Source organism: Tetrao urogallus, assembly GCF_951394365.1.
Source record: "Tetrao urogallus genome assembly, chromosome: 2".
Classification (NCBI taxonomy): Eukaryota; Metazoa; Chordata; class Aves; order Galliformes; family Phasianidae; genus Tetrao; species Tetrao urogallus.
The window spans coordinates 35,504,625-35,527,301 of NC_136814.1; the positions used below are offsets into that span (position 1 = coordinate 35,504,625).

Here is a 22,677-nt window from a genome sequence, read left to right on the forward strand (position 1 = left end):
AGGCACTTGATTTCAAGCCATCTGCCTCATGCTTTTTTTTTTTTTTTTTTTTTTTTTTGAGTAGCTACATGAATGTTGGTACAATAATCTCATACCCAAAGAAAACCTGAGACAAGCTGAGCCATTTTGATAACTGATCATTTTAAATTGCATTCTTAGGTTCTTATACATGGATAACTGTAATGCTTCTAATTTATATTTCTTTTCTTGTAGAAGAGACTTGAGTTGTCATCCAAATTCATGAAATTAATGTGTTGGTGCGTATGTCCAAAGACTTGGAGAAGAGATTATGCGGCAAAAAAAAAGAGATTATGCAGAAAAAATTTACACTAGGACTTATTCTTTTGAGATTCATTCAATATCCATTTGCAAATTGTAAGTTCATCAGATTTGGTCAATATTTTAAAGTACTGGACTATTTATTTTATTTTATTTTCAGATAAAATCTTACTGTAAACATTATTTATTTGTTTGTTTGTTTGTTTGTTCATCGGATTGCAATGGCTACATGGTATTGCTTATGCTGGATGGTCTAACAAATCCAACATAAATAGTGGCATATTCAGATGGAAGTTTAGCATCCACAGGAGCTGGCTTGAATAAATCTTAACTGCTTAACTGGAAATGAATATGATAAGGTATGTTAGCAAGGCAGAAATTATTTCAAGTCCTAAAAATACTTTTCAAATACTTTGCACCAACACAATGAAATTTCAGAGGAAAATAGCATGATACACCAGCATTTGCAACGACCCCTTCTATTTTACATGTCATTTTTCCTGGTACTGTGTTGAACTTTTTACCTATTTCTCTTCTATCTCCTCTTTAAGTTTTTAATTGTCAAATCCTTCTATCACCAGTGTTTTTTTTTGCATTCATTTTCAACACCCCCTAGGCTTATAAAACTGTATTATTTGGAAAACTGAGGGGGCATATGTGCAAGTCACCTTGCTGTAGCTTCACTATGAATTTCTGCAGTGCGTTTCTCCATTGAATGGAGTGCTTCATGTACACAGTAGTTCATTACCTAAATAAATATGTTCATTATGAGTTACCTACATCACCTCAAGAACTGCTGTATTTGTAACTCGTATCTCCAAACGCTAAGGAGATAGAGATGGCACTGAAAGAAAAGCTGAAGATATGCTTATATAGTCAGAAATTTGGTTTTTTGTGTGTGTGTGTTAATATTATTAGTAGTATTTGTAGTTCTCTAACTTGGCTTAATATGAGTTAGTAATATGAATAATCCAAGTCCATCACTAACATCCATTCTCAACAAGAAAATGACTCGAGGTAGATCAAGGAAAACACAGACTGAGCAGTAGAAAAAAAAATATGAAAAATAGCTGGAGGACTAGAAGGGTTCTCAATGGGGTCTTGTCTATGTGTGTCTTATCTTCCTGTTTCTAGTATAGTTTTAGTAGTCTTATCTTTTTTCTCTATCACGCAGATTTTTCACTATTTTGACCCAGGCTTACTGTCTTATTTAGATAGGTTAATTATTGGATCCTATATAGTGTGACTACAAAAAGAGATAAATATATATTCATCAATAATGCCATTTTTCCTCAAATGTTTTGGAGTTGGAGGTCTTACAATTATCTGGTTGTAAAAATTATAATTCAGCCCCTTGTAGAAAGCATGATACTTCTCCAATTGTACTGTCAGGCATTCATAACACCTACAAAGTGTGCAAAAGTAATAAATGTTATTACACTCCACCCATTGATTTGTATTTTTTATGGTTGATTCCCTTCTTGTCCTTGTATAATTTAACATGAATTAAAATATATGTCTAATTTTATGTATTATTGATATGAAAATGCATTTGCACTTAGGAATGCACATTCATTATGCTTTCATGTCAATCAGTAGAACGTCTTGTCATCCATAAACAACTTGCTATTTGTTAGATACATATACCTGGAACACCCCACTTTTTGATGCTCAGCACTTTGTCAATAATTCCACTCCATCACTGAGGAATTCCCTAAATAGCTTGCTCATGTATTCACAAAATCAAAGTCACAGAACCGTTAAGGTTGGCAAGGACTTCTGGAGGCCATCTGGTCCAACTGCTGTTCAAGTAATGCCACCCCAAGCAGGCTGCAGGTGTGGCTTTTCAAGATCTCCAAGGATGGAGAATCCTCCTCTGAGCAATCTATTCCAGTACTCAAAGGAACATATATATGAATATATAGTTGCTTTTTGAGAGTGGATGCAGCTCAGACTCCTCTGAGGCAGAAGGTTAGTTATGGAAGAACGGAAGAATGAGCAGAAGAACCACAGCCTCTGATCAGGCTCTTGCTGTTCCTACACTCCATCCAGATCCCTTGCACGTAGTGGGAAGATAGTATGCTTTGCTCTTAAAAATAATTGCTTTAATTCAAATTACAGGGGGATTTTTCTAACAGGACAGGAAAAGCAACAAAGCTTTTCAGATGGAAGATTTGCTCTTGAGACATCTGTTTTGACAGTTCTGCTCAGGTGTCAGTTTGAACCTTGTATTTGTACCTTTGTAGAAAAACACATATGTAGTCAGCTCAAATTCAAAGAATTTCTAGCCTCTCCAAGAAAAAGAAAGGAAATATCTTTTTTTCTTTTTTTTTTGTGTGTAAGTCCCTGTGTGTAAATACTTTCAACATACAGAAAATAAGTGATTTTATTTGCATAATGCTCTGTATTCAATATTATTTGTTATTTAAAAGAATCAAACCCACATCTAACAGATGTGTTATTAACTGGAAATTAATTTTAAAAAAAAAGAAGAAGAAACTGAAGGACAAAGAAACAAAATGCTATATTTAATACACAAATATCTCAAACTTTAGCTGGATATTTTATTTAGAACTGGGCAGACAATATTATATGACATTACAAGCAGAAAGAAGGAAAAAAATACTGTCATTTACATGGAGTTGATGAATGATGTATTAAATGTGTATAAATTGTACAAAACAGGCCAGGCAGATTGACAAAACTTGGCAAAAATAACTCAATCCACAGAGTCAAATTACGCAATAAAAACAAGTTGGTGCTATTCAAACTGGTACATTTCACTAGGGGAAAAAAAAAAGAAAAAAAAGCGGAAATATTCCTAGATTCCCAACAAATCATAGATTCCACTTGTTTTGGCCAAACCTTGGTCCCTTTCTAGTTCATGCAATACATGTGAATGTTTTCATGATGATACAGATTTTGTTGTCATTTGGTTTTCCTGGGCACTGATCACATCTATTTATTTCTTAGGATTATGAAAAAAAAACACAAACATTAAAAAAAAAATAGTGTGAGAGGATGCAGATTGGACATTATGGTCAAATGGCGTCCTAAAGACTGGAATTTCAGTGACAATAATTTGTGGCAAATGTTATGCTATAGGATATTCTGTGCTCTGTCACTTCATTACCTCATCCAGTAGCAGCTTAATATTATTTCTTCATAACTTTTAGCTGATGTGTTCATAATATGTTTGAAATGTTGAAAGAAGTTACTATCCTGTTGTTTAAACCAATGATTTCAGCAAAATACTCGTGCACTTCCCAAGACATCCACTATCATTCATTATCAAAGTGAGATAAATTTCTGTTTAATTAAAACATCTAATGCAATTTCACCATGTGATATTAATATACTTTTCCCTTGTGTGCTGTACATATTAAATTGCTGTCATATGTACTCTGTACTGAACATATCCCTCACGGGATTCTTGTCACTTAAAATCTGCCCTGCTGTCAGAATGAGCAATCCATCACTTAATTTGTTTGTTTGGAGGATCCTTTGCTGCATTTGGTGTGAGAGGGGGAAGCTCTGTTTGCTTTGTGTAACTCGAACATCTCTCACAGCCTGCTAATTCTGTAGTAGCTAGAAAAAAATGCTCAAGTTTGAAGGAGGCATGCTCTCAGTAGTGAATGGCTACAGGCTTCCTCCAGAGCAGTAACGGGAAAGCCATAAGTACACAGAGCGAAAGAACTCAAGCTTTCTTAAGGAGGTGCAACAGTGATGTAGCAGGTTGGGCTAACAGCTGTCTTTTCTTCTTCTTCCTTGCTCTGATGGAAATTCACAAAGAAGGACAACGTGGCACCTTGTGTGAGTTTTTCCTCCTTTGGGACGTTCTGCAACTAATAGGTTTTCTTCCATCTTAGGGAAGTTTTACAGAATGTTTCCTCTGAAACACCTGAAAACTGAAACACCTCGGACTAAAGAAAGACGCTGCATGTTATACAGGGATTCAGTGTATATATATATCTGGACTATAGAACAAGTTTTGAGAGGAAAACCATCAGGAGATTAAGAACTAAGGAGTAACAAGGAAATGTAAGCTGATGCTTCTGTAGAAAAAAATATCTCCAAGATTTTTAAGCTTCGTATTTTACTTTTCCTTCCTTTCTAATTGCATGAACTTGTTCTATTTAGGAGTAGAGGGAGACGTCACACAAAGAGCACCACTTGTAAGAATCTCACTCAACACATTTTCATGAAAGAAATTAAGCAGGGACCCAGTTAATTACTCACAGTTCTTGGAAGAAGCTATATTGGCTGCTTTCCTTGTTCCACACATACTGCCTTTATTAGTCGTTATACAGCAAGAGAATCATACACGACAGAGCTGGTCTGGCTCTAATATTTTGAGGTTATCTGGTCCTATTTAGTGATGTTCCCAAGAGATCCACATGTCCTCACAGTCTCTTATGACAGTGAAGAAGGAAGAGAACTCATCCCAAATGTATTTCTGTGCTGTGCCATTTCTCTCTCTTCCTTGGCTTGACATTCTCTCCATCCAATAAGAGAAAACAAAGGTGGAGTGCGTAAGTCCCCTCATTCATTTACCTCCTCTGGGATTTAGGCAGGATCATCTTCTCTTAAACAGAAAGAGCATCATCAAAACAGGTTAAAAAATGAGTGTCTAATGTTAGTCTGGAGATGAGGGATGACTCTGAAGGTACATCCAAGCAAAAATCCTAGTCTAGGTCTTAGACTGTGAGACAGAAAATACACATCCATACACTTATAATGCTCGGACACATGAGATCACTGCTTTCAGTGAGCAATTTTCAAAGGGCTGTGGGGGCTCAGGGCTCTCAGACTCTTTCTGAGACATCAAAGGTTTTGTAAAATTTTCATGACTTAAGAAATCATAGCTTTAAAATTAGTGATGAAAAGTATATTTTGGTCTACCTTGAGTACATTAAAGGAAAGGAACAGTGAATGTTTACAGACCCATTCTGTCTAAAAATAGAATGACAGCATTGACATCTCACAACTCTTCATCCCCTTAGATTTTTTTCTGTTCCTCACTTGTTACTCCATTTCCTACCATGATCTTCCCAAAACAATTTGGCAGCATGTATCACTGAACCTTCATTGGGGTTAGAAGAAATCACCCCCATGCTAGAAAACATTCTGGTCAAGGAAAATTTTATTTATTTTAGGCCTCTGCTAGGACTCTTTAAAAATTATTAATTATTTGGTATGTGAGTATGTGAGCCTCTGAAAAATAGCCAGAGATGTGCTACCCAGAGCACAAGTTCCTGGAGCACAGAGGTGGGCTCTGGGCATCTGGATGGAATTTGACTCGAATGAAATTTTGCTGGAAATGAAGTGGTAGAAGATAAAGGTAGTGAAATGTGTTAGCTCTTTCTTTTCCTTCCAAAGAGTAAACAGAGTAATTTTTGTTTGAAGCTGGAATCAGGCTAGACTGTGAAAGTTTCATTCATGTTTGCTGTGAAATACATATAAGGCATTTTTGACAAAAACAGTTTTATTCACTTTAAGGAATTTCATTACTGGCGGTTGGGTGAAGTATTTACTCGTGTCCAGTGATAGGATACTGCACTGACTCAGCTAGATATGTACTTTAGAATTGTTTTACACAGCAGAGATAAAGTAGTGGGAAGAAAAAAAGAAAAAAAAAGAATTCAAATTACTGCTGCTTAGAGTGCTTTCCTGGCTTGAATCCACAATGTCAGAAAGAACTCCAAATTAAAAAACAGGTGCACTATGTCCAAAGGCATTTAGGTGCCTAATTGTCTATGAAAACAGTATGAGCTGTTGAAGATCTTGACAAGTGTGATTTATCCTAAGGGGACATGGTATTCTCATGTGCTCTCATAGATTCTCCTAAACCTTTACCCAATACCACTGCTACAGTCTCTTACAGAGGTGCTGAATTATCATGCAGATAAGATATGAGCTAAATTCTCTGCGTCAGTACTGTGATATCACGCAATATCATTTCCATTGAGTAAGGTGGATATAAGTGGGTACTGTTAAGGAGCCACAAGTGGGAATACTTTCACGTGGTGACTGTAGTTGGGGTGGGATCAGTCACTGAGCCCGAGGAAACTCAAGATCAGGAGTCAGTCCCCAAGGACAGACCAGCCCAAGGCTCCAGATGGAAAGTGTACTCAGAAAAATGGAGAAATCAGGGCTACCCCAAACCAACGAGCAAATCAAAAGCAAGGTCACGAAATGAAAGAGCTTGCAGTAAAAGGTAAAGTCTTAGACAAAGATGACCTAAGTCTACAAAGAGATAAAGCAGGTTAGCCAAGAAGCTTTTTCAGGACCAAATGGGACACCACGTAATGAAAGCAGTTAGCGAGATCTCCTTCTGTGCCCAAATCTCAGGTAGTCAGGCTTCCCAGGATACTGACCTCTCAGTTCCTGGCTACAGCGCTTGGCTGCAGGGCCTGAGAGAGGACGGCATGTGCTGAACCTCTAGCATATAACAAGGTTATCCGGTCAGCGCAGGGAAAATGGGTGTAATGACGTTAACAGAACACTCAGGCTTTTTTTTCCATCTAAGAAACTGTGAATCTTACTTGGGGACAGGAGGAGGTTGGGGTGTGATGGGCTGCTCCCACTTCCCAGGACTTCCATGGCCCTGGGACACTGCTACTATTTCTCCAGGTGCTCTGGCCAGACACTGTCACAGATCATGGTGCTCAGTGCTGCAAAGCAGAACAGTGTTTCTATCATGATGGTGACAGAGATATAGTCCTTGCAGGGAAGGAGATGGGCACTGGTTGCTTGTGTTTTGTCTCAACATGAGACCAAAGATATGGATAATAGCCATTTCTGAAGAACGGCCACAACAGAAGGAAAGACCATCCAGAAATACATAGAATAAAAATAGATATATGCTTCAAAAGCATGTGTAATTGGCAGGGGCTGTTAAAAAATTTGGTTAATTTGCTTAAGCAGGGCATGCAACAGACATGAGGCTGTAGGAAAGATGCAGTAATAACAACATTTTAAAAATTAAACCTGCACATAAACTAAAATACTTTCTACAGCGTAAAATTATGGCATAAAATTGTGGCAGAGAACAAACGTGTTACATATTTCCAATGACAGATCAACACCTCTTGTAATTCCCATTGTCAAAATTGTACGTATATAAAAAATAAATAAATAAAGCTGTTTTGTAACCAGAATTTCTCACCAAGCCCTACTACAAGATATGCAGAAGGAATATTTGTGAGAAACAAATACTGATTGTAATAGAAAAATCCCTGTTTTAGAAATAAGGCACATAATGAGAAAATAAAAATTATTTATGAAGTCAAACGACTTTTAAATCTTTAAATTCTCCACATACCTTCTAGGATTATAGTAACCTGTGGAAGGTCATTATAGTTATAAAGGAAAAGATTAAATAAGCACTTAAGCAGACATAAATAAAACAGACAGGTTAAAAGCTATTAAATTGAACAAGACTGGAGGGAAACCTAATCAGTGCTGCAAAGGAATCTGAACTGAAAAAGAAGGAGACAAATGCAACGTTGAGAATGGGCTATGGGAAGCAGCAATTCTATATTACATATAGGAGTCTTCCAAGAAAAGAGACAGTGTGAAAGTAGGAATCACTTTTTGACATGGGAAATTCTGATGGAAAATAAGGCAGGAGAATGGGTCAAGAAGATGCAGGAAGAAATGTGCCTGCTGTGGAGGTGTTGGTGGGGTCAGGGAGCTGCTGTGGCAGCTGGGGCTGAACCCACTGGGCCAAGCGTTGTTATGTGGTCTCTAAGCCAGCAATTTAATTTATCTCAGCAAAAAATAAATAGGAAATATATGAAGGAAGCACGTATAGTAATAAAGAAACATTAAATTTATTTATTTGTTTTGTTACTCTCATGTTCCAGAGGTATAGAACCACTGAATTCACCGAGGGACATTTCCACTACCAGAGCTGGTAACATAAGGAATGACTATACCACAAGTACGGATATTTCTAAATATCTTTGTTTTCGTATATTTCTCAATATTTCTGTTCTTATTTTTCTGACTTCTCCCTGAAAAAAAATAAACAAAACCATTTTGCTAACTAGATCTGCATGCGCACTTTTTCTAGAGAGGGAGAAATAGGAGCCAACCTTATGAAAAAAAGGAAACAAAACACCCCAAAGCAACCAACAAAAAAATAGCCCAAATCCACAGAATCTACTTGAAATGTTGGGGAAGTTACCATTTAAAAACATATATATGCTGCAATGCAGGAGTATCTCAGCAACTCCATCCTCCGTGTTTCAAATGCCACAACACTAAATGTGAATAAATGCTGACTTTTGAGGGCACCTGATATACCAACACTACTTAACAGCACCTCTCAGATGCCGATCATTACATTAATTACGAGCACATCTGTTACAACTGATGATTTTTGTTCTTCCTGATTTTTAATAAGCAATTTTGCCAACACGTTTACTGGAAAGATTACAACATCTTCCTGTGCCGAGAAAACCCAAAGGGCCCATTTATCCCATTGAGCCGTCTTCTTGTTTAAACAGAGGGTCACGCTGCAACCAAGGGACTGCCGTTTCCCCCAGAAGACAGGTCTGATTTGGCTTCACACAGCCGCGTGTCTGTGAGAGAGAAACTCCTTTTTTAGAAGCCACTGAAGTCAGCCCAAGCAAATAGAACACCAGCAGCCCAGATGCACCGAGAAATGACAGTCAGAGTTGCTGTGATTTAGTAACTGTAGATGTGGGAAGAGGAGGCTGAGCATCCTGGTTCTATTTGCTGTGCACGCTGTGAGTTGACGTGGATTTAACCAAGAAAGGGGCAAGGAACCCAAACAGTGTAAGAAAAGCAAACTGAACTGAGGCAAAGAATGCTTTGTCCCACATCCGATTCAGCCCTCAGGTGATCAGGCTCTGCATGCTTTTAATTTGACTAGCCGGGGATATTTGAGAAAACGTTCTGAGAACAAACGTGGCTGAATATTGAGCGTGACACAGTGTCACAAACGCTTAAAGCTTCAGGTCCTTCAGCCAGCAGACGGAACGAGTGTTTTCCGTCGGACCCGGGACGCGAGAACGTCCTCGCCTGAACAATAGCTCCGAGACCGGGCGTCCTGGTGGGGCGAAGGGGGTGAGAAGGCCGGGGATGCGTCCGACAGCGGGAGAGGAGCGGCGGGAGCGGAGCGTGTGCGGCTGCGGCGCGGGGAGGCGGGCGGCGGGCGGGCAGGAGGCTGGTGCGAGCTGTTTGGCCACCGGAGCCAATCGAAAGCTGGGGCTTGATCCTCTTCTCGGGCAGCGGCTGAGAGGAGTCAGTGCCGAGCTCCCCTCCGCAGCCGGGACCCGGCCGAGCCGCCTCGCTCTCTCCCAGCACCGCGCTCTCCCACCGGGCGCCTATGGGCATCTGCAGAGAGCGAGGACTTCGCACCACCGCCAGCGGGCGAGGACCGCGACCCCGCTCCACCCCGCCTTTGGACCTATAGCCGGCAGGACGGAGCGCGCTGCGGACCCTTCCTCGCCTCACCGCAGGTACGGGGTGACCGGTGGCGGCCGCTCGCTTTCCTCCTTCCCTTCTCTCCCTGTGCCGGCTGTAGGGCAGGGCGCAGGGCCCCGAGAGCTGACAGCGCGTCTCCGCGCGGCGGCGGCGGCGTCGGCAGCGCCGCGTCCCGGAGGGAGCTGCCCGCCCGCGGGGCGGCTCCGCGCACAGCAACCCTAGAGGCGGCTCCCTTGGCTGCCCCAGGTACCTGCAGGGCCGGAGCCCCCTGGGCCGGGAGTATGGCACCGCGTGCGTGCGTGAGAGCTGTGCCCCTTTGTACCTTTCTTTCTTTGCTTTGGGTTAATGATGGTTTGCGATTATGAACCCCCCCCCTCCCTCCGAGGGATCTGATCCAGCACTGCTTTAAGTCAGGAGTTGAAAATACATGGGAGGATGAAAATACATGGGAGCCACTTTCTCATCCTGCAGATGATGATTATCATCATACCATGCTTGACTTTCTGCAAGAGCTAAGGAAATAAGCGCTCTTGCAGAATTGGAGTCACAGGTCCCATAAAAAAATTGCACTGGCATTTGGCTGAACGACTCTTATTTTTAGCACACTATTGTGAAAGGGATTATATAACTTTGGTGGAGTTTTTGAGGATGAAATTAACAGCCCATAACAAGTTTAACCTCTCCTTTTAGAAAAGAGGCAAAATGAATTGGATGAGAGCCCAATGAGTGCCATCAGGTGGGCATCAGTCTTAGCAGTGACTGAGGCAGACGCTCCCCAAGGACAACCCCAGTTCAAAATCCTGCAGGAGTCCCCAGGCAACAGGTGCAGGAGTTGCCTGCCCACAGCCCTGGGTCATGCCGGTGCTAAGGCTGCTTCTGGGCTGCTTAGTGCTAAAGCAGAGAGAAAGGAGCGTGAGCACTGAGTCCTTGCTGCCCACCAGCACTGATGCAATGCAGACACTGCTGTAAGGAGATAAATCTGTTGTGTAAACTCCAAGAAATATGTGTCACCTGAAATACGTGCCTGAGAGATTTTCTTATGCAGATGCTTCACTTGGTAACTTTGGTGCATAACTTTCAGGCTGGCCTTTCCAAATGCTAAGGAGGAACGTTAATATTCTATGATTAGAAAGCAGAGCCTTGACAAAATAATGTAATAGAGGCAGTCTGGTTTCTGCCAAGAATCAGTGTTCTGTCTTGGTGTGCAGGCTCTGAGCAAAGCACCTTTCCTCAGTTTTGTCGCACAGTCTGCAATGCACTGCCATCATCCAAGAAGTGAAGTCCTAAGTTCTGAAGAGCTGTGTGTGATCACTGTAAAGCTGCAGAGGATGGACCTATTTGCTCAATGTGTTGTGGAAGGAAGGACAGTCTGGCTGTGGCATTTTGCTTTTTGCACCTCCTGTGCACACACAAGCTCTGTGCCTGAAGGAAGCGTGCCTATAGCAGTGAGGGTTGCTCAGCATCGGAGCAGGACCAGGAGTGGTATAAGGCCAGTGAGCAGCATCAGAGGGGCTCTGAAAGGGTGGCACCAAAATGAACGCCTCTATCTCTGGATGTTGAGCGGCTGGTCTAGCTGATCTATTTGCTTTTTGTTTGTCTCTTGAATAGACTGTGCTTTCACGAGACACTTCTACAGTGTGGAATAGAACAAAGGCGTGGGAAGGTGAAGAATTAATCTGAGGGGAATTTTGTTTCTTTCCATAGTATCAGGTGATGGCAAAAAACAGTCTGAATTGCCAGCTGAACTATGCAGGTATACCCTGTCCTTTGGAAATTGATGGTTTTCGGTCATCGTTTGTCAATGCTTATGTGAGTGTAAATCAAGGATATGCAGATCAATCCCTTTGGTAACAAATAGCTTTGTCCTGCTGCAATTTTCTTGATAAACGTGGTAGAAGACAAATCCCAATGTACCATGATTGGATGCTTGCATTAGAACGGTTTCAATGTAAATTTAGCGGCGCTGCATGTAGAGCAGTCAAGCTGAGTTGCTGAAGTCACTGCGCAGATTTCCTGACACCCGAAGAGCCTCTCAAGCGCTGCACACTGAGTTCTTTCTCTTCACTCTCCCAGATGCTGATAGGCGTGGCTGTGCATTTATATTAGGATTGTGGTTCCTATCAGGAGGGCTCTTTGACGCCAGTCTCCCAGTTGTTCCCACTTACTGTCCATCTCCATATACCTCATGGTGGGCCAGCTGGATTCCTTTAGGATGAATCTAAACTGGAAGATGTGCTAGAATCTTGAGTCACTGTTGGAAATTCCGTCCGTGGGACTAGACCAGTGCTAGCCTGAAGTAAAACCCTACAAAATGCATTCAGCATTGGTACAAAGTCTCCCACACTTGTATTCCATGTGTTCCTGTTGGGCCGATCTGTTGCTAACATAGACGCATTTGATTTGCAGCACGCAGTGCTGGTGCACAGCCTAGTTTGAGGCAGGCAGTACTTCCAGGGCGTTGACTGTTCCCTGATGTTCGCACCACTGCTGCAGAAGTGTTATTGAGGGGCTGCTCAGGCCCAGGAGATCATGGCCCTGCAGCCAGCTTGTACCCCTGGTTGTGCTTGTACTCACTGAGATCTCCGCAGACGGAGAGGTGTTTTGGTTTGGTTTTGTTTTGTAACAGTCTGGTATGCGATTGCAGACTACTTTTAGAGTGAGAACTTTGGATAACGCAGGCTTGAGCTTGCCTGCTGAATGCGAACACAGCCGCTGTGCTTAAAAAAGGACAACCAGTGCCCCACTGTGCTTGTTTGCCCGCGTTGGCTGTAGCCGCGGTGTGTGTGATGGTTCGCAAGGCTGTGTTTATGTTCCTCGTGTCATCTGGGAGTGGTGAAAAATATTGGCTCGAAACTTGAAAACTGTCGCGTAGCGCTGCTGCTGCATTCCATGGGTGCAGTGTGCCAGCTGACTGCACTTCCCATAGCACCCCAGGAGCACACTCTATGGAAGGGGCAATGCCTGCAGCCTAGGCAGGTGAGAGAGCGCGCTGCCTGGATAGAGGTTTAGAAACAGATGCTGGTAAAAAAGCTCTAAAACATTTTTGTGTGCATTTCTCACTTTAAAGCTGAAAACATTTCTCTGGTCGGTGATTTGGCTGACTGTTTGCACTTTCTTGTACCCCCTTAGCTTGCTGCTTTTGTGAAAATTATTTTAAATTCTTATTTTAAATAAGAAAAAAAAAGAGATGTTTTTTAAAAAATAATAAACCATTACCGTTATCTTTTGTATGAAAGCATTTCTGGCTAGAAAATACATTACTGGAACTATTAGGGGCTCAGATAATTTCTGCTCAGTAGCAGAATCACAGAACCATGGGGGTTGGAAGGGACCTCTGGGGATCATAGAGTCCAACCTCTCATGCTAAAGCAGTTCCTTTCAGTGGGTTGTAAGATCATTGTCACTGCTGAAAAAATCAGTCTTATTTACACTTTAGTTTCACGCTTAATGTGTTCACAGAGTTCATAACGTAGTTTGCAGGGTTGTATGTGGATAGTATGAATGCTGTATATGCCCACCTAGTTCTACGTTGCTGTGACTGCTCAAAAAGCACTCTCAAAAGCAAAAAAAAGTTGTTCTATTCAAAATGATTTCAAAAACAAGATTTGTTTTTTTCCTTTCTTGATGACTGTATTACTAGAGGTTATCTACTCCTAACTTCATTCTTATACACAGCTGCTTTGTGGGATGAAGCACAGATAGACTTTAAGATGAGTTGCCTAGGTTATGGGTATGGTATTTTGAAAACATGGTGCATTAAGCCTTTTATTACCATTTGTTTGTTTGTTTGTTTCAAGAAGATTTTTGATGCCTGCTTCAGAAAGGGAAACAGACCACAAAAATGTGTCTTGCTCCAGATCTTTACAACATGGGGCAATCTGTCTTTCAATATCCAGTGTGGTACAACCATGGAAATCTTACCTGTCACCTGTCTTCGTCAAAAGGATACCTCACAACATCTATTTTTCCATTCATTTCACAACATTCATTTTCCATTCTGGGTACAACTCTGTGTACAACTTTCTTTTTTATATTTTTATTCTTTTTTTTTTTTTTCTTTCTCTATAATGTATGTAATAGCTATAGCAGAATACTTCAGGTTAGTCATAAAACTAAAGGGTCAGATTTTTAGAGGCTACACTGACATACGGAATTATATTGTAAATGTATATTATGTATAAAAATATGCATGCTACCATCTTTACTACAAGAGTCCTTATAGAAACAAAAAGGTAAAATTTTCTCATTTTGGACAGTTTTAAAGTCATGGAAGTGAGTATTTGAAAAAACTAGGAGGAAATTAAAGTGGTGATACATTCGAATACAGAAAGTCTTATAAAGATTTTATTTCTGCCTATTCTGTGTTAAGTAAGTGGGAGAAGAAAAGTACGCTGGCAAAGGAAAATACAGCATTTACCCTCCAAATTTCATTTTGGAAACCGTTTTTATTGAGTGTGATGGGCAGTGCACAAATATAACATCAGACTGTGTATTTAACAGTAATAAATCTTAGAAATTTCCTAAATTTTTAACTCCTCTTCAGAGTTGGAAACAACATTTGCACAACTCATACAGAATGCGTTATTGACCTTACCTTGTACAAACACTTGTTAGAACTGGAAAACTGCACCGTGCTGGGGCTACAAGTGAACTGGTTGCCTCTCTTCATTTGCATGCAGTTTCACTATGGACTACAGCCATGTGTAGTCTATTCTACCAGTCTGTTTAAGTGCAATTATGCTAGCACTGAATAGCCTGATATTCTACAGTAGTGCTAACAAAAAAATAAACAGCATTGTAAAAAATCTGCATGACCATTTCTGGCAAGAAAGAAGTTTTTTTTTTTTTTTTTCCTCTTCCAAGTCTCAGACATAATCCTATTTCCAGTGAGGCCAAAAACTAGTTTGGCGTAGAGTTGAGTAGGATCCTGCCCATAAATCTGGCTAGTCTCCACGCAGATAACATCTGAAAAGTAGTCATTTAAAGAGATGTGGGAGAGATTGGGACAGGGGTGTAAATAGTGGGTCAGAGCTTCTACCCAAAATGAAAACATCCCAGTTCTCAGATGTCAGACTTCCTTGCTCTAGGCATGTTTTTTGTTATGATCCATCTATCGTTTGTCAGTTTCTGTTCTGACAGCATTATTATTTGGAGCTCAGTGTCCTTTCCTAGGAACAAGAGGAGGTTGACAGGCAGTGAAGATGGGAAATACATGAACATACTCCGTTACTATTGCATGACTTAATGGATTCATCCAGTAAAGTCTCCTGTAAAGAGAGAGATTGCTATCTGTCGTATTTTAATTTAATTTGTTCTCTGGCTGACACCTTTCAGATTAGCGGATACAATGGATTTATACTGAGCATATTTGTTGATTTTGTATATTTGTATATTTTGTATATATAACCTGTGTATACTCAGGGCAAGACTGTTGATTTCTTTCTTCTGCTTTCCCATTCCTTACTGAAGCTGATCCTTAAGTAAAGTCGTAGCCCAAAATTGTGTCTTGTTAAGGTTATCTGAAACTGAGGATTCAGTGTAACATAAACCAGTTTTTAAGAAAATGTATAGTTACATTCAAATTCACAAAAAAAAAGAAAATCACACGTGCTGTTTTTTTATGTGTCACTTTTTCTGTAGGGTCCCTGAACTAACTGAGAAAAATGTGCGCAGTTGGAAATTGAGCTAGTTTTTGTCATTTACTCTAGTTCTCACTGAGGTTTCCAAAGTCCCTTCTGCCTCTTACAAGAATAAATTCTACAGCTCAGTCTAGTTTTGTTTTCTCTCTCTTTTTCTCTCTCTCCTTCTATTTCTTTACTTTTTTTTTTTTTTTTTTTAATAGCTGCAAGACAGATCCCACCTTTGTCTACCATAAATTCCTCCAAAATGAGAAGGAACTTTAAATACAAATTGTATTGTAACAAATCCCATTTGTTTTTCTTTATTTGCATTTTTTTTAAAACTTCTCTGCACTTGATGTACTTTCTTCTTGATAAAGTACTGAAAAAGCACCTTCACAAGCTGGAGTTTATTTTTTTTCTGAATTCTAGCACCAAAATGCCAGTTGACTTATTGTTCAACTCAGGTATGCAGCTTCCAAAAAACATTTTTATTTCAGATAACTGACTTTAAAGTATGATATTTGCAAACATAAGATTGAGTAACTATCAGAAATTGCCAATTTTCTATTTATAAAAAAGTACTTTTTTTTTTTTAAAGGTTAAAATCTAATATTTTATAAAACTTAAGCTTTTTTGGAAACAGGATTGTTGTGTCATTCCAAGTTGAGCCTTGTTCTTTTCTGGACATCTCTAAGGTTTCTTTCAAAGAAGGATATGATATTACATGAAGAATGTTTCCCTTGTTTGCCAGAGAGCTGTACTATGTTTACTATAATAGGATTAGAGGAAATTTGAAAGTCAACCCTAGCTCAGCGGGAAATTGATAAACACCCGCTGTACTTGCAGGAAGAGTCTGCCCAGTAGTATTAGGACATTTATCACTATTTATATAGACTTTATCCAACAAACAGATTTATTGTCCATTTAAGACTACACCAGACTTAGAAAGGCTTATCAATATGGGTGTGACTTGCAGAATCTGAAAAATTATCCTGGCATGGCCATTTGTGTGGCTTAGCACTGGACCTTTCATACCATAGACTCTCAAAATGCGGAGTCTGTAGCGTATGGATCCCATTGCTTTCCAAAGTCTGTGGTTTGAGTCCTAGCACTTCTGGTTAGGTCAACTATTGTAGCCACAGTCATAAACAGTGATTTTCAAAATCTGAAAAAGCTAGACGAGGGTGTAGCTCCTTGGAAGATTTATTCTGGAAGAGGCAAACCCAGCAGTACCTCTGGATCCATATCTGGTGCTGGCAGGCTCTACTGCTGGGGAGCAATGGCAGTCCAGTCTCATATTTACTCATGTTTGTTTATTTGTGTCTTGGCCAATGTTTGAACTGGAGACTGAGCTCAGGAGAAAGAAAGGGCCTCAGGGATGAATTTTCACTCATAAATACATGTTGAGAGGTCATTAGATATCTGCTTTTTTACATGGAAAGATACATAAATGCTGTGTATCAGTAAAACAGAATGAAGTACTTTTTGCTATGAGTGACATACAGAGAATGTTTTAGGAAATATCAAGACTGGAGGGAAATATGCAGTAGAGATAATGATGCACAAGCTACTATAGTAAATATTGTAATCACCAGTGACAGGTATCTTGCAAAAGTGGGCAACTACTTACTTTATACTTCTGAAAACCTAGAAAAGCCTGTGGACTATTCCTGACAAACACAGAGAATGTGTAGGAAATGCAGAATGGATTCACTGTTGGTTTCGGAAGCTGCTGCTGTGAGCTGTTCATGCTGTGTATGGTAATAAAACTGTTCAATAAATAGACACTTATGGTAATTAGCTTATTATTTCTAATCTACTCTTTAAAATTTATTAGAAAAGAGTCTGAAAAACAGTTTTTTTTTTCATATGAAATTTTTGGATTTGTACACTATCCATTGTGTTACTGACAAATACCCATTTCTCCCATTCATATAGTGAGTACTGTGAGCAGCTAATCTGCTCCCAGATATTCAAAACTGAAGAAATCTTTCTTATTCTGCTCAGCACATTTGTGCTAAGGGGGAATAATTTCGTTTCTCCCATGTTCCTTTCTTTCTCATCCAAAATTATCTATGAAGATATGTGGAATTACTATTTCTTCCATGATCCATACCTGCCTGTAGTAATGATGGCCGTGACACAGTCCAGAGTGTTGGAGAACCTCTGAAAGAGCCAACAACAGGCATTTTCCACTTGCTTTTAGCTGCTCCATTCTGACAGCAGAACTAAGCTGCTCTATGAAAAATCATGGCTGTCAAGTAAAGTCCCTGGTGACTGGAAAAAGGGAAACATCATTTCCATATTCAACAAGAGTAGAAAGGAAGACCTGGGGAACTACAGGACAGTGAGCCTCACCTCTGTGCCTGGGAAGATCATGGAGCTGATCCTCCTGGAAGAGATGTTAAGACATCTGTGAGATGTGGAGATGATCTCTGAGATAGCCAGTACAGCTTCACTAAGGGCAGATCATACCTGACTAGTCTGGTGGTCTTCTATGATGGAGTGACAACATCAGTGGACAAGTGAAGGGCCACTGATGTTGTTTGCTTGAACTTGTGCTTTGACGTGATCCTGCAGCCCTGCACCGCATCCTTATCTCTAAATTGGATGTGAATGGATTTGAAGGACTGTTAGGTGGGTAAAGAATTGGTTGGATGGTTTTAGCTCGAGGGTTATAGTCATTAGCTCTGTGTCTAGGTGGAGGCTGGACCAAGAGGTATTCCCTAGGGGTCTGTCTTGGGACCAGAGCTCTTCAACATCTTTATCAATGACATAGGTAGCAAGAGTGGTGGTGATACCAAGCTGAGTGGTTCAGTTGATAGAATCAGAGGGAGGGATGTAATCCAGAGGGAGGTGAACACACTTGAAAAGTAGGCACAGAAGAATCTAACAAGGTTTAACAAGGCCATGTACAAAGTGCTGCACTTGTGTCAAGGCTATCCCAGGTACAAATATAGACTGGAAGAAGAACTTAATGAGGCAGGAAGGCTGGTGGTCTTTAATGTCCTGTCCAGCCTAACCCACTCTGATTCTATGCACTGCAAGCTATGGCTGAGAAGTCTGTAAACAAAGTTTTCCTGTCTCAGGAAGATAACATTGTCTGCCTTACTCTGCTGGCAGTTTGTGCTTCAGACTGTGGGGGACAGTTTTTTGATCTGTCCTGGGCAACTTTGCCTGAAGGCTGAAGAAATCTCGATCTTGTTTTATCATTGTTCAAATACAACATTGCCTATTTGAGGTCTTCTGCTTAGCTTCATCCACATTGATATGCTATAACAGGACTGCTGTTTGCTGTTTGCTCCATTGTATACAACTTGCAACTCAAAGCTGCAGCAAGTTGTCAGTTCATCTTCCCACTCCGTTGCAAGGTTTATTTACTCTCAAATAACTGTATAGTAGCAATCAAACGTGATTGACTTAAGGTGTTTCCTTTTCTGAATGTGTAAAATAGTGTTCTTGCAGTGCTAATGCAGCACTTCTATATTCCCTCCAGACTGAATTTTAGTTTTATTTGTTGAGAATATTGAGATATATTTTTCATTGCATTTATCATGTCTTTTTCTTTTCTGCTTACAGGATAGCACAAAAAATGCCTTAAAAATACTTTTTTATTTTCATATTGGGATATGAATGGATGGATTTGTGCTAGTTAAAGAGATGCTTAGTTTCTCAGTAAAAATGAACTGCAGTATATGACACTTTTTGTTATGGAAGTGCCCCAAATGAGATCCTCCCCCCCCCCCAAGTGCTGACTACATTTGAAAACTGGCTTATTTTACCATTTCTCATTTATGTCATTGAAATTCACTCTCACACTCAGGGTGAGAGTCACACCTCAATTTTGCTTTTAAATAAGTACTGTCTTCTGGCTAATAGTAAGCCTTTCCCAAATCTTCTGTGATGGACTTTTGCTTTCGCTGTGACTGAATTTTCTGAGTTGGCAACACCTAATAGCCTCATAAAAGCATAAATGGTCCAGGGAGCATTGCTTTCTTGTTATGATGCTTATGGCTAAGCCTGTGGTGTCAGTTTATCTGGGCATGAGTCTAAACTTGTCTTGAAAGGGTCATTCCCTCCTTGGCTCTACTCATAAGTACTTGGTTGTGTCTTAGTTCTATTACAGACTTCATGACACCTAGCACAGTATGCAAAAACAGTACACTTAAAATCTATATGAAAGTAGCTTATAAACTGTACTGAAAAGGCTGGCATGAGTGTTTAGAACACTTTCTGTCCTCTCACTGACATTGTTAATAAGTGCAGAAACTTTGTGTGGCTGGGTGGCATTAGTAGTCTAGTTTGTAGAGTATGGTTCAGTTGGTAAATAAGGAAGATCTTTAATTATGCTCATGCAGATGCAGCTCAATGTTTCCAGATTTTCTGAATAATAAAGAGTAATGCTGTCATTGCCTTGAATAGAGTTTTATGGGTCACTTTACACTTTACAGGTTGTAAAAACTGTTACAGTAATTGGCAAGATACATATATATAAAAAAAAGGACTAGGATGCTTCTATTACATACTGCTTATTACTGTGAGATATGCATAGGTTGCTCTGAAAGTAGTGCCTCCTATTTATTTGCATTGAAACTACAACAGATAGAGCACAGTAACACTGACTGAGCAAATTCTCAGCTACAAAACACTCTTTTTCAACATAGTCACCACCATTAGCTATGCATTTTCACCAGCGATGGACTAGCGATAGCCTGTATGCTGCACTTGTAAAAGTCTGCACCAGCAGAGGTGAACCAGTTTCACAGCTGCTGTGATGGCATTGTTGCTAGGAAGATGTTGCTCATGCATACCATTTTTCATTAGCTTGAATGGATGGAAAACAAAAGGTGCCAAATCCAGAATATAGGCAGGTATGTTAGAACAGTCCAGTTAACCACGGTCTTCAAGTTAATATGGGGCCTGGGATTATTTTGTTGCAAGAGAAAGATGCTGTGTCCAAGAAACTATCACCTTCAGTCTCGTTTTGGATCAATAGATCCTGACAAACTTAACATACAATGTTCATTTTGTTCCTGTGTGAACAATCATGGGACTAACTTGATGCAAATTTTGTGATATTCCAACCTTCCCACCATTGTTTCCAGTGTATTTAAGCTGATATTCAGCTCTGTCCACAGTTCCCTTGTTATAATCTGCTGGTTTACCCTGATGAACTGATTGAGATACTCTTCATTTTTGGTGTGACAGTTGTTTACAGCCTCTGGAATGTGGCTTGTCTTTCACATTGCTGTTGTCACTACTGAAACACACCGCCCACCACCTCACTGTGCTCACATCCCCTCTTTGGTCTCCATAAATATTCAGCAAGAGTCAGTGAATATCAATGGGTGAGATTTTTTCCACATGGAGGAGTTCAATGACACTCTTATGTTTCATATGCACTTTCATGTCAGATGGCATGTAATGGAATATTGGTGGGAAGCTTCAGCCTCTACTGCGATACCACCAACATCTGCCTCTGATAATAAATTAGGAAGCATTACTTTTGGAGCACCTCTCATATGTATATGAACACAAACACAAATAATACATAAAACATGTTGCCATGTTCACATCTTTAGAAGCCAAAAAAACAACAAAAAAGAGGATTGCTTTACTGCAGAGCCTTTAAGGATGTAAGTTCTAATGTAAATTTGTACCCACAGAATTATAAATTAATTTCTGTTCTAAGGAGTTGGATGGTGCATTGCTTCAGTATAATTCAGAAATATTTTTGTACTTCAAAAAAGTCACTGATAACTGTGCCTATTTAGAGGGAAGAACCACCCATTATGTATTGCTTTGTTATCTTCATTATTTAATATTTCCAAACTTGAACATCCATGTTTTGTATATTGTTTACACTAGTGTCTGTAATATATATATATATATATATAACTGTAGTCAAAGTATGAAACTACAGTTAATTGCCATTGCATTTTTCTCTTTGCACTTCTAGTTTTTTAAAGAGCGTATCTAACCCTAGACATGTACGTGATAAGACGGAGTGGATTTGCTTCTGATGAACATAGCGATTCCATACATGGATTGTTTTGAAACAGTTGAGTTAATCTTTTTCTGTGATTTTAGGTACAGCTTTCAGTTGGCATCACATAAAATTGGAAACACTGTAAACACTTGGCTTTTATAACAAAGCTTGTTATATAATCATTCTGTTATTTTACCAGTTTTCCTACTTTTTTTTTTTGTTTGTTTTTTGTTTTTTCAAACTTGCATATGTTATAAGGCTCAGAATTCATTTCAAATTTGAGTGAAAGTAGACCAGTTTGAGATGTGGAGTTAACCTATCTAAGATGTCTTCACTAAAGAGTTGAAATTAACACTTCTGAACTTCATTCTTTAAGAGTCACCTTATTTATAGCAAGATAAATGCACTTCCAGCTCTAATGGCACAGAGCAGCAAAAACATTCTTTGGATAGCCCAAGTAATCCAAAATATATCTACTCTGGGAAACCTCAGAGGATCTATTTATTCAAAGAGATGGGAAAATTTAAGGGACGTATACTTTCAGCATAGTTTTCAGGATATACAGCCATAGCTTGCATATTTTATCAAGATTCTTAATTTCACTTAATGAAAAAGAACTTTTAAAACATCATAAGCTCTTTTTACAGAGTGCTTGGGACAGATATTATACCAGAAAATGGAAACATATTTGTGTATTTGACAATATGTTCAAGAAAAAAATTCAAACATGCCTTTGGATAACATGTAAAAAAGAAAAATGCAAATAATGACAGAAGTGAAAAAGCAAGGTGAGCTTTTCAGTGGTCTGCCTGCTTTAAACATAAGCTAAAATTGTTCATGGCTTCTGAATGGGCATTGGTTGTTTTTTTTTCCTCCAATCTGTGATTTTTTTAGAATAACCTTTGGGTTTTTTTTAATGCATTACAAACTATTCCCCTCTCACTTATTCAATGGTCATTTCAAATATTCTTCATGGAAACTGAACAAGTATACTGATAAATACTTGCAAATTGTGTCTTTACTGTAAGATGTCTGGCTGTAAGCTAACAATCTCTTAGGATATAATCCTTTTCTAGGTGTTTATACATACTACTTGCTGTTGTTAAGGCTCTTAATAAAGGAGTCTAATGGGATCTACTCCTCTGCAGGCTTCCTCGGTTAGCATATGTGAGGGAAATCACATCTAACTGCTAACAGATTCTACAGAGTAAACTTTGCAAGTATTCATTGCATGTTAATTCTTGACAGATAAAATTATGTATTTGCTATTGACTTTGAGGCATGATTTGCTTTCTCACTATTTAGTCATCTTCATGGTACACTGAGGCAGTA

The 22,677-nt window shown here is 39.6% G+C and overlaps 1 protein-coding gene across 1 annotated transcript in view; it reads left to right on the plus strand.

The window, feature by feature from the left end:
• Positions 1-9,115: 9,115 nt before the first annotated feature.
• The window catches only part of GREM2 (gremlin 2, DAN family BMP antagonist), a gene marked incomplete at both ends in the record, with an annotated part of 39,296 nt that continues 25,734 nt past the window's right edge, over positions 9,116-22,677 (plus strand). The window contains one exon of the mRNA XM_079532524.1: positions 9,116-9,147. Coding sequence (XP_079388650.1) covers positions 9,116-9,147 — 32 coding nt within the window. The remainder of the gene's footprint in view (positions 9,148-22,677) is intronic.